Source organism: Podarcis gaigeae (genome assembly GCF_964106915.1).
Source record: "Podarcis gaigeae genome assembly, chromosome: 3".
In the NCBI taxonomy this organism is placed as follows: domain Eukaryota; kingdom Metazoa; phylum Chordata; class Lepidosauria; order Squamata; family Lacertidae; genus Podarcis; species Podarcis gaigeae.
The window spans coordinates 118,229,804-118,241,879 of NC_139680.1; the positions used below are offsets into that span (position 1 = coordinate 118,229,804).

A 12,076-nucleotide genomic window follows, 5' to 3' on the forward strand; every position below is an offset into this window, starting at 1 on the left:
GGGAGGCTCTCGGCAGCACAGCACAGTGATCGATTAGGTGCATAAGGGGTGAGGCGACCTTTTAGGAACACGCACATACCGTCTGCCTTGCATGACAGGGATGAATCATAGCTGCCAATAATTCATCAAAGTTGTGAAGGGGGCCGGGTATTGCATCGCACCGTATGCAAAGCAAACAAACAGTAAATAATAAGAGAGCTTTTGGGGAAAGGTGTTCAGTGGGCTACAAAAGCTCTTTTAAATAAGATGCCCCTATGCCCCAAAGTGGGACGCAGGTGGCGCTGCAGGTTAAACCACAGAGCCTAGGGCTTGCCAATCAGAAGGTCGGTGGTTCGAATCCCCTCAACGGGGTGAGCTCCCGTTGCTTGGTCCCTGCTCCTGCCCACCTAGCAGTTCAAAAGCATGTGAAAGTGCAAGTAGATAAGTAGGTACCGCTCCGGCGGGAAGGTAAACGGCGTTTCCGTGCGCTGCTCTGGTTCGCCAGAAGCGGCTTAGTCATGCTGGCCACATCACCCGGAAGCTGTACGCCGGCTTCCTTGGCCAATGAAGTGAGATGAGCGCTGCAACCCCAGAGTCGGTACCGACTGGACCTAATGGTCAGGGGTCCTTTACCGTTTTATGCCCCAAAGTATGCATTTCTAAGCATCTTTTATCCTAAAACGTTTTTTAATCCCCTGTCTTGGAGCCGATAGCTGCGCTGCGAAATCTGAAGAGGAAGGGTGAGCTGTGTTCTAAAACTGCCCACCAACCCAGAAAGTGTAGCTCACACTGGGATTTGCAGGGAACAGGTAGCTCAGGCATCCCTGCTAAGGACTCCCAACTTCCTAACCGTTCCCAGCACCGCCCGCAGGCCCCGAAAACACTGATGCATTGCTAGCGACATTCTGGACAGCTTTATTTCTGCCCTCGTGGGAGAAATAAAGGCCAGCTTCCCTATCCTTAGGAAGGAAACGGCAGCACACTCAAGCCCACCACCTGATAAGCACTGCAGAAATGAGCTGTTCGTATCATGGGACCAGCCTTCCACGGTGATGGGGAGCCCGTGAGCCAGCAGTTTCTCTCCCTGCTCTCTCCAGCTGAGTCTCCTCTTTTACAACTTGAACGCTGCATCACCCACATGCAGACAGAGCATCCCACAGAACCCACCTTGGGATCCTTTGCAGGACAGGTAGACAGAATCTTTTCCTGAGCATCATAAACAAACAAACAAACAAACTTTTATTTATATCCCGCCCTCCCCAGGCTCAGGGCGGCTAACATCAGATATATAACACTGGTATAAAATCAAACAATAATTACCCTCTTAAAAACAGGTCAAAATCAAATTAAAAATCTAATCAGATGGCTTTCCGTAGGGCTAGGGTTGGGAACAGTAATTGCTCGTTGGGCCAACTGTATACAGTGGTACCTCAGGTTACATACGCTTCAGGTTACATACGCTTCAGGTTACAGACTCTGCTCACCCAGAAATAGTACCTCGGGTTAAGAACTTTGCTTCAGGATGAGAACAGAAATCACGTGGCAGCGGCAGGCCCCATTAGATAAAGTGGTGCTTCAGGTTAAGAACAGTTTCAGGTTAAGAACAGACCTCCAGAACGAATTAAGTTCTTAACCCGAGGTACCACTGTACGCTGATCTTACATGGGCCTGTGAGAATGCTGGGAGACCTCTTTTATATTAGTTCTTATACAAAAATATAAGGGGAGTCGGGCTGAGCCCTGACCAAAGGCCAGGCGGAACAGCTCCGTCTTGCAGGCCCTGCGGAAAGATATCAAATCCCACAGGTCCCTGATCTCTTGCGGTAGAGCATTCCACCAGGCCGGGGCCAAGGCCGAAAAGGCCCTGGCCGAGGCCAGCCTAGAGGCCCGGGATCTCCAAGGTGTTATTATTTGCAGACCTAAGGTCCTCCATGGGGCGTACCAGGAGAGGCGGTCCCGTAGGTACGAGGGTCCCAGGCCATATAGGACTTTAAAGGTTAAAACCAGCACCTTAAACCTGATCCTGTACTCCACTGGGAGCCAGTGCAGCTGGTATAGCACTGGATGAATGTGATCCCACAGTGAAGACCCCATAAGGAGTCTCGCCGCAGCATTCTGCACCCGCTGGAGTTTCTGGGTGAGTTTCAAGGGCAGCAACAGACCAGACCCTTACTCCCATCTCAAATCTCGGATCAATGCTCCGCTTGTTAAACAACCACCTCTTCCCTAAAACAATTTTTTTAAAAATAGTATCCAGCTCCAAATCACAAGTACAGTCATACCTTGGGTTACGAACACTGCAGGTTGTACGTTTTTGCATTGCGGACCACGCTGAACCTGGAAGTACCGGAACAGGTTATGTCCGGGTTTTGGGACTCGCGCATGCGCAGAAGCACAAAAATGACGTCACGCACATGCACAGAAGCGCCAAATCGCGTCACGCGCATGTGCAGATTCCACACGGATCACGTTCGCAGCCCGAGGTATGACTGTACGGGATCTGCCATTGTTTGCACCCAGAAACAATGTTTTAAAATGCCCTCCTGTTAAGCATTCATTAGCCTGAAGCAATGACGTCATCTCCTGGACTTGCACTGGCCGTAAAAAATGAATTGGGGGGAAAAAAATCATCCACAAACAGGGATGCAAGGAGCGAGGGAGTTTTGAGCCTGCGAAGCAAGTGAGTTAAAAAGCACAAGAGGTGTAGTTTTATTACCGAGTTAGTTATCTTGAGGATCCATCCACAGGTGCGAATGATGTACAGGTAGATTTAAAAGAAAAGGGTGCATCTGAACACATTCTGAGCCTAAGGATTTGTTTCCAGCGTCAGAGTATAGCCCTGTCAGTCAAATGCCCACTCCTTCTGGCTAGTTGTTTTCCCATAGGCTACTTTATAGTCACTGCCCTTAGTGGGGGCCAGTAACCCTAACAAAAGATTTACCAGTAGATCCCAGTCTACCTTCTCCTGCTGTATGGGGAGAACAGTAGTATGCTAGTCAAGTTCAACGAGCTTAAAAAACACATTCGATGAACTGTGTTTCTGTTTGCATTTTACAGATCACGTGGACTCGTATTTTTAGGATGAGGTCAATGGATCGGAAACACAACGTATTCTTTTATACACATAGCCCCCTGCGCACAATGCATTCTTTAAAACATAAATGGGACTACGAGGCGTCTCTGCCCCAAGGAGCTTACAAATCTAGAGTTTGACAGCAGCAGGGTGGAAATTAGGGAGGGGAGGGGCAGGAGAGGGGAGGCTAACAAGGGATGGATGTTAGAAAATGAAGCTGTATGTACTTAGTGACTTCCTTTCACCTTGTGGCAAGGAAAGCAGTTCAAAGAAAAAGAGGGTGTGGAAGACAATGGAGGAGAACATACAGAGGTAAGTGCACACAAACCACATATTTAAAGCACATGACTTCTCCCAAAGAATTCTGGGAACAGTAGTTCACCCTTCGCAGAGCTGCAATTCCCAGCAGCGCTAAGGAACTACAGTTCCCAGGATTGTTTCTGGGGATGCACGGTGCAGCCAAAAATCTGTTTCTTCATCCTGCAAAGCCTGAGCTCACTGTCAAAGATGAACTCATGGTGAAGTGTCCCACAGGTCTTCCACAGGGGTGGAAGCGATTCATCTCGGTCGCCCTGTCCTGCCCCAGGCTGCCCTCAACTCAGGAAGTGAGCTCAGGCCCTGTGGAAATGGAGCAGCCTCCACAATGACCAAAAGAAAAAAAGGACAGGAAAAGGTACAAGCTTTCAGAAAATCCAGTGTTTTATTCCAAGCACAGCTTTCAAGCGACAACAGCAGCAGAGATTTATACGGGTGCAATTTGCAAAACTCAGCTTTAGCTAGCTGGGGTTTACCCATCAGCTTCAAACACACTGCAAATATTTTTACCCTTCCAGAAAGCACTAGGAAAATAGGAAGCTGCGGAGCAGCTTGGAAAACAATGGCGTTTAGGTACAACTCCCAAGGTCAGGAAAACGCTGCCACACATTAACTAGGCTTTCTCTCTCTTTTTTGGAGAGGGGGTGACTTCAGTTCACAGCTAACCTGTTATCCAAACAGAAGCTGAATGTTAGCAGCAAACCAGCCACTAGCAGCCCACAGCAAGCCTTGGCCATTCATTCGTGGGGCCGGGGAATATGACCAAGGTTGGCCGCTGCAATCCTTGTAAACGTCACCCTTTGGTTGAGCACATGCTTTGCCTGCCAGAAGTCACAGGTGCAATCTAACGGGATCTCAGGTAGCAGTCGCAGAATCACAGAACTGCAGAGTTGGAAGGGACCCTCCGAATGTCATCTAGCCCAACCCCCTGCAATGCAGTTGCTAAGGAAGATCTTTGCAAAAGACCCTGGAGAGCAGCTGCCAGTCAGAGCAGCCAGTATACTCCTCCCAGTGCCTTTTCTTTTTCTGCTACGTCTTTTAGACTGCAAGCCCAAGTGCTGGGACTGCCATATCGCTTGTAAGGGACTCTTTCTGGCTGAAGAGGAATATTTTTTTTAAAAAAAAAAAACCATGCACCACTCTAAATAAATACATAATGGCAGGTTAGGTAGTCCAATGGTCTCTAATGCAATGTAAGTCAGAGGCATAGAACAAAACATCACCAATCCGGTTCTGAACCCTCCACTAGAAATCCAGCCTCTTTGTCTGAATTCATTCTGTGCTTCCTGGCTAATTCAAAACATGATTTCTCTTCATTAGGTCAGGAGTCACACCTTTCTCCAGTCTCCCACCCTCTCTCTTTTTAACCTTAGTCTCTCTTACTTACACAGCCAAAAGACACCTGCCCAAACAGAAGCAGAAAGCTCAAACTCACTTCCACGGGATGAGTCTTTTAAACCCCTCAGGAAAGTCTGCTCTTATTTGGGCATAACGGTGATGCTTCAATGAAAAAAGAACGAGCAGTTTTCAAGGCAGCTCCACCGGTCCCCTCCTTTATATTTTCCTCCTGCCAAGATGCACAAGAGGATTTAAAAATAATAATACTTGTTCAGATTACCCATGGAGATATCGAGTATTGAGGCCTCACTTTCTCAGCCACCTTCCTATTTTACAATATATTTATTAGCAATTTTTTAATTTAGTTACAATTCCAATAAACAATACCATATAGCATATCTTTTAACATAATCTTCTTAACTTCTTTGGACTCCCTCACATCTCCCGCTCCTGCGTTGCTAGCCAAAAAAAATTTTCCAGCAAATTTATCCCCTTATTTCGATTCTTATTATCTAATTTTCCAATATTATATCTCTAATTTTAAGTATCCTTTATTCAAATCTTAAAAAAATAAATATAACTTAAAAATTTTCCAAAAATTTGTCTTTTCTTAAATTTAACTTTTCTTCATATATCACTTCCTCTATCTCAATGGTGCCCAATTGTTTACATTCTAGCATCCTCCTTAACATTCATATAATTTACCACCTTCCTATTTTACAGATGGGACACAAGTCTGGAAAATAAATATAGTACAGCTTAGCACTGGAATAATGCTTCTGGGCGTTCAAAGAGATCCTCATTTTCTCCCTTAGTAATCCTTACAAACAATCCTGTAAGGTGGATCAGTGTTGCTATCCCTAGGCTGAGGATGAAAAAAGGGTTGAGAGTAGGAATTGGTGTTCCGTCCAAGACTGGTGTGTATAGGACTGTAGCCTATTCAGGAATAACCGCCCCCCATGAATTAACTCAAAGGAACTGACTTCTGAGTAAACATGAATAGGACCGCACTGCTAATGATCTCATGGCTGCAATCCTAACCATGCATATGCAGAAGTAAATCCTTCTGACTTCCATGGGGCTTAATCTCAGGTCAATGGGTTTCAGATTGTGACCTAGAATGGGAGTTGAAGGGGAGGGGGCTCTTTAGCTGGAGCTAAAGTCCCAGCGAATCCCTGGCTGCATTGGATCTGAAACAGAACCTCGCAGGCTCAAGTTCAGCCCTTCACTCAAGGTACCACAATGGTTCATTTACAGTACAGTGCTACCTCGGGTTAAGTACTTAATTTGTTCCGGAGGTCCATTCTTAACCTGAAACTGTTCTTAACCTGAAGCACCACTTTAGCTAATGGGGCCTCCTGCTGCTGTCGCACCGCCGGAACACGATTTCTGTTCTCATCCTGAAGCAAAGTTCTTAACCTGGGGTACTATTTCTGGGTTAGCGGAGTGTGTAACCTGAAGCGTATGTAACCTGAAGCATATGTAACCTGAGGTACCACTGTATCCTCTTAACTTTCTGAGAGGTGGGGAAGGAAAACTTTCAGAACTCCTAGGAGCTTGCATCAGATTTTAGGTGCCCCAGAAACATCTGAGGTGCAAAGGGCAGAAAGCAGCCTTTACCCATGTTCCAAACAAGGTCTGAATCAGCAATATTATGCGAATAAATGGGGATGAAAATCGCATGACATCCAAGTGCCGCACAAATTGCCTTGGTTTCCTCAAGGCTAAGGCATTCATTTCTCCTGTTCCAAGCCAGTATTCCCATAGCGGATCCCAACCCCTCCCTCTGAAGGTCTGGACACAGCAACAGTTCACACCTTCTGCTTGTCATTCTCGCTTCTTCCAGGAGGATCTTTTAGCCTCAGTGTCTCAGGTATCCTGACACAGACCCCATCAGCAACCTTAGGAAGCACCTTCTTCCTTTTCAACCTGTGCACATTTTGCATACTAACATTCTCATCACGCCAAAAAGAAAAGGAAAAAAATAGACAACAGCTTCTTCAGTGTGCTGTGTGTCAGAAACCTTCCCTGCCTCTTGCACAGTCCAGTCCACAACTCAGTGAGGTCAAAATATTTCGGCTTGTTTTAGTGCACTCAAGGCAATAAGATTACGAAAGTTTGAGATTAATGCAGCTTTAGCTCAACTGCCTGTAAGCAGAGCATCAGTTGCCCCAGTCGGCACTGAGACCAGTTCCCCAGCAAGACTTGGCAGACATGAAACCCAAGCTCCCAACCTTATATCCTTATTTTCATTTCTTAAAATAATTCCCCATTTCAGGCACTCTGAAAAGCACTAGGACCGTCAAGATGAAGACAGCTGCCCTGCAAGATCATCAAAAAGGAATTTGTCATTGCTCTCGTTCCTAAGATCCCAGCAAACCCTAGCCGTAAAGTAGCAAGCAGAAACCATCCTGCCATCATCACACACAAGTCATGCAAATCCCACACATCATGCAAAACAGGATTTTTTTGTTCATGTGGTTTGCACTGAAGGCGAGAGAAGCATCCCTGTTTGACTTTTCTCATGCCCTGAGGGATCACCACCTTGACCTAAGCAAGAACACATTTGTTAGGAAACAATCGTGTCAGACTGGCATGGCTTTGCCTGGCTAATTCAATGCAAAGATTATCAGGGCTCCGTTAAGCCTAAGGTTTTCAGATGCTTGGGAGGCGAAAACGCAAACTCAAATCCAGACAACATCACATCTTCCCATTCAAGTAATTAATCCAGAATAAACATGATCGGCATCATCGACAACGGTCTCTCAACCCAGTTCAGGACCACCGGAACCACTCAAGACATATGAGCACATCAAGACGATTAATCCAAGCTTTCATTTCACTTTGCCTGCTTCCCAAAAGGATGGCTAAAGTGAGATAAGAGGCAACTACGAACCAGTGATAAGTGATTATGAGCAAGCACCCATCTAGGCATTTCATCCCCACCTCTTTTTGCCCCCAAACCAGACCTTTCAAGGGGAAAGAAAGGGGCGCCCGTATTCCTTTTTAAAAACTTCCCCACCAAAATTTTTTAAAAATAAGAAATACCCCCCCCCAAAAAAAAGCTATTTGCAAAAGACTTCCCCGCCACACACAAAACTCAGAAGGAAAAACATTCCCCCTCCTTCCATTGACTCTTACAAATTCTCATACGCCACAAAAGTTACTTAGGGTGCATTTTTTGCCACCTCCCTCCCACCCCCCCCCTCCTAACTCCCAAAGGTTGCAATGAATCGCTCCCACCAGAACCCCCAAAAAGAGGTGAACGGGGGGGGGGCGGAGGGAGGGGAAGGAAGAGGTGGTGGAAGTCATGCCCCACTTTTACTCTCCCCTTTTGCAAGATCACTCCCACCCCCCAACTCCCCACCCCAGATCATGCCCTTCCCTGCCCAAAGGACAACTCACCTTTGGGTCCCGCTTCCTTCCTTCTGCACTTGACCATTGAACGGCAGGAGTTGGGGGGTGAGGGGGGGTGTCTCCCAAAATGCAGAAAAGGAAAGAGGCTGGTTTGGTGGGTTTTTCCTCCCCCTTTTCCTTGCGGGGGGGGTCTGCAAAAATAAAATGAGGGGGGGCAGTGTGCCCAGGGGTGTGTGCCAAGCCCTGCAAGCCCCCAGCCCCAGCTCCCCCTGGCGCCCCCCGAGGAAAAGAAGGGGGGAAAACCCCTCCCACTCCTCCCTGCTCCCCTCTGAGCTCAATCAGACCAGACTGGCTGCCTTTGTCTGTCTGACAAGCGCCATGTTGATATCAACATCCAAGCTCCCACCTGCCGCCGCGGGGAGGCCCTGGGATTTGTAGTCCTCCTTCCCCAAGGGGGCCGGCGCAGACCGGGCGGGCGGGGACTACGGCTCCCGGCGGCCCCCGCGCGCGCCGCCGCTGCGCCAATGAGGCGGCAGGAGACGGGAGATCGGGGAGCAGGTTGGCGTCGGGGGTGAAACGGAGCCAGGAGGGGACTACGGTTCCCGGCATGCTCTTCGGCCGGCTGCCCATGACTTCATTGGGGACGGGATGAGGGGGGAGACTACATATCCCAGCGTGCTTTGCGGGGGGAGAGGCCTAGGCCGGGAAAGGGGCCGGTCCTCTGCAAATAACAGCCGGGTGAAGCATGAAGCTGGTGAGTTGGGGAGGCCGGTTGGGACCGGCATGAGGGGGACGTACACGCGCCCTGCAGCCCTGCGAGGTGGACCTCGGCTCCCCTGAGGGGGGGGGGGGAGATTTAATCAGGAGGCTATTACTATTCATATATAGACGAAAGAGCCTCGTTTGTTCCTTGGAGGCCACCTGGCAGGGATGCTATGGCTGAGAATCTGGCAGCTTTCCTATAAAGAAGGGGGAATGTCTGGATTTATGAGCCTCGGGTTTTATAGTAGCTGCACTATTTCCAAAGAAATCACCGTTTTAGTGTCCGTCGCATATAATAATGTTGTTGTTTAGTCATTTAGTCGTGTCCGACTCTTCATGTCCCCATGTACCAGAGCACACCAGGCCCTCCTGTCTTCCACTGCCTCCCGCAGTTTGGTCCAACTCATGCTGGTAGCTTGGAGAATACTGTCCAACCACCTCGTCCTCTGTCGTCCCCTTCTCCTTGTGCCCTCCATCTTCCCCAACATCAGGGTCTTTTCCAGGGAGTCTTCTCTTCTCATGAGGCGGCCAAAGTCTTGGAGCCTCAGCTTCAGGATCTGTCCTTCCAGTGAGCACTCAGGGCTGATTTCCTTCAGAATGGAGAGGTTTGATCTTCTTGCAGTCCATGGGACTCCCAAGAGTCTCCTCCAGCACCAGAATTCAAAAGCATCCATTCTTCGGCGATCAGCATATAATAATAATAATAATAATAATAATAATAATTTATTATTTATATCCCACCCATCTGGCTGGGTTTCCCCAGCCACTCTGGGCGGCTTCCAACAGAACACTAAAATGCAATAACCTATTAAACATTAAAAGCTTCCCTAAACAGGGCTGCCTTCAGATGTCTTCTAAAAGTCTGGTAGTTGTTGTTCTCTTTGACATCTCCTGGGAGGCCGTTCCACAGGGCGGGTGCCACCACCGAGAAGGCTCTCTGTCTGGTTCCCTGTAACTTGGCTTCTCGCAGTGAGGGAACTGCCAGAAGGCCCTTGGCGCTGGATCTCACTGTCTGGGCTGAATGATGGAAGTGGAGATGCTCCTTCAGGTATACTGGACTGAAGCCGTTTAGGGCTTTAAAGGTCAGCACCAACACTTTGAATTGTGCTTGGAAACATACTGGGAGCCAATGTAGGTCTTTCAAGACCAGTGTTACGTGGTCTCGGCAGCCGCTCCCAGTCACCAGTCTAGCTGCCAAATTCTGGATTAGTTGTAGTTTCCAGGTGTGAATATTGATGGTCATAAATTCAAATGCAAGTATTTCATGCAAAACACGAGTAGCTTGTGGAACTCCCTTCACAAATTAACTACGTCCTGTGCAAAGGAATACTTTCTTTCCTATAATTTCCGACACTGGATGTCCACATCTTCTGGACAATAATTTCCAACACTGGATGTCCACATCTTCTAGTGTTAATAAGGGAGTGAGGGGGGGTGGGAACCTTTTTCCATCCACTTCCTCCATGCCATTTTATAAATGTCTATCATGTCACCTCTTACTAGCTTTTTCAATAAATTTAAAAGATGGAGGCAGCCATGTTTCTGAAACCACAGGAGGGGATAGGGCACGCGTGCTCAAGTCTTGGTTGCTGATTTTCCAAAGGTTGGCCGCCAAGAGAACAGGATGCGGGACTAGATTTACTATTATATTTATTTTATTAAATCTATGCACCACTTGTGTGTAAAAAAATAAAAATCCTCAAAGCGGTTTACAAAATCTAAAACAGGAAAACAAGGGGGGGAAACCACAACCCCCCTTTAAAACATGCAAAAGTTAAAATGCTGAAACTGATTAAAATCACTTCAACTTTCTAAGCATCTGGGCAGACTCGTCTAAGCAGGATTGTTTTTTGCATGTGTCAAAAACAGTACAGTTTGATCTCAATAGGCGGGGAGTTCCAAAGTGCAACAGCACCTGCAGTAGTTTTATAAACCCTACTTTACAACCTGAAGATTCTCAAGGCAGCTTGCAACACATTGCAAAGACTGCAGCAACATCTCATATGCACACAAACAAAAGCCGGCAGCTCTGGCTGGTGGAGAGGGCAAGTGCTGGAGGCCAGAATTCCAGGTGGCATAGAATCCTAGAGAGGCTCCATCTTTTCAGACAAACTGTGATTCCCGGAAAGTCCCTAGTTCAAAGGTCACTTCATGCCACAATTTCAGCAAGTGAAATAAGGCATCAGCAATATTGAATCTGGCCTACTTTGCAGGGTTGCTGCTAAGTTTTATTGGCAATGAAGTGCCAACAGTGCTAGAAATTCACCCTACAAATGTCAAGCATTATTCCTAGGCTTGGGAAAGGGCAATCAGTCCTAGCCTGCTTTGCATTTTGCAGCTTTCCTATAAAGAAGGGGTAATCTCTGGATTTATGAGCCTCGGGTTTTATAGTAGCTGCACGACTCCAAATAAATCACCGTTTGAGTGTCCATCACATATTATTTGTGTCGTGTGTGAATATGGATGGTCATAAATTCAGATGCAAGTATTTCATGCAAAACATGAGTAGCTTGTGGAACTCCCTGCTACAAGATGGCATTAAAGCAGAAATGGGGCCCCTCGTGATGTTGAATTCCCAACTCCCATCGTCCACAGCCAGCACAGCCAGCACTGGCAATGGCCAGGGATTATGGGAATTGCAGTCTCCCAAAATCTGGAGATCCACAGTTTCCCCATTCCCTGCTTTAAGGGAAGATTTGTGAAGGACAACAGGACCAGCGGTACATCTGTAGAGGGGAAATCACAATATCTCAATGGAACATCCACATTGGGAGCAGTCTACCTCTGAGAATTTGGTGTTGGAGACAAGCAGTGGGAGAGCTGCTGGCCTTCTGTCCTCCTTGAGGGCTTTCCAGAAGATTCTGGCCGGCCACTATTAGGAGCAGGTTGCTAGGCTAGATGGACCCTGACTTAGTGAGGTGAGGTGAGAATATTCTGCAGAGAATATTCTCGAGAATGAGAATATTCTAATAATTCTGTAAATTCTAATGTAAGAACCACATTTAAAAAATCTAGTAAATAATAAGTCAAGCTGTGATATTGCCAGTGTAAGTAATGAATAATGATTGATTGATTGATTTATTAATCCAGTTACCTTACTGGGCATTCTGTCATTCACCACTGGCAGTTCTGAAATGTGAGCTACAGAAAACAGGTTTTTTTCTTTTTCAGTTTTAAAAATGCTATTCATTTAATTTGATGAACATTTGAATTTGTATGTATTTCAACTATATGTAATAGCCTTTGTTCTATT

At 47.0% G+C, this 12,076-nt stretch overlaps 2 protein-coding genes and 1 long non-coding RNA gene across 10 annotated transcripts in view; 1 reads left to right on the forward strand and 2 right to left on the reverse strand.

Moving 5' to 3' along the window:
* HMBOX1 (homeobox containing 1) overlaps window positions 1–8,488 on the reverse strand; it is a 132,908-nt gene extending 124,420 nt beyond the window's left edge. For 7 of the 8 annotated variants that reach the window (XM_083733612.1, XM_083733609.1, XM_083733611.1 and 4 more), the window contains exon 1: window positions 8,110–8,487. The gene's annotated coding sequence lies outside the window, so the exon portion shown is untranslated. Of the gene's footprint in view, window positions 1–8,109 lie in introns of all 8 variants that reach the window. The other variant, XM_083733607.1, reaches the window with a different exon arrangement.
* Window positions 1–12,076, reverse strand: part of LOC310842216 — a 554,664-nt gene that overhangs the window by 376,439 nt on the left and 166,149 nt on the right. The window lies entirely within an intron of this gene.
* INTS9 (integrator complex subunit 9) overlaps window positions 8,667–12,076 on the forward strand; it is a 71,749-nt gene continuing 68,339 nt past the window's right edge. The window contains exon 1 of the mRNA XM_083733381.1: window positions 8,667–8,815. Coding sequence (XP_083589507.1) covers window positions 8,807–8,815 — 9 coding nt within the window. The 5' untranslated portion in view covers window positions 8,667–8,806. The remainder of the gene's footprint in view (window positions 8,816–12,076) is intronic.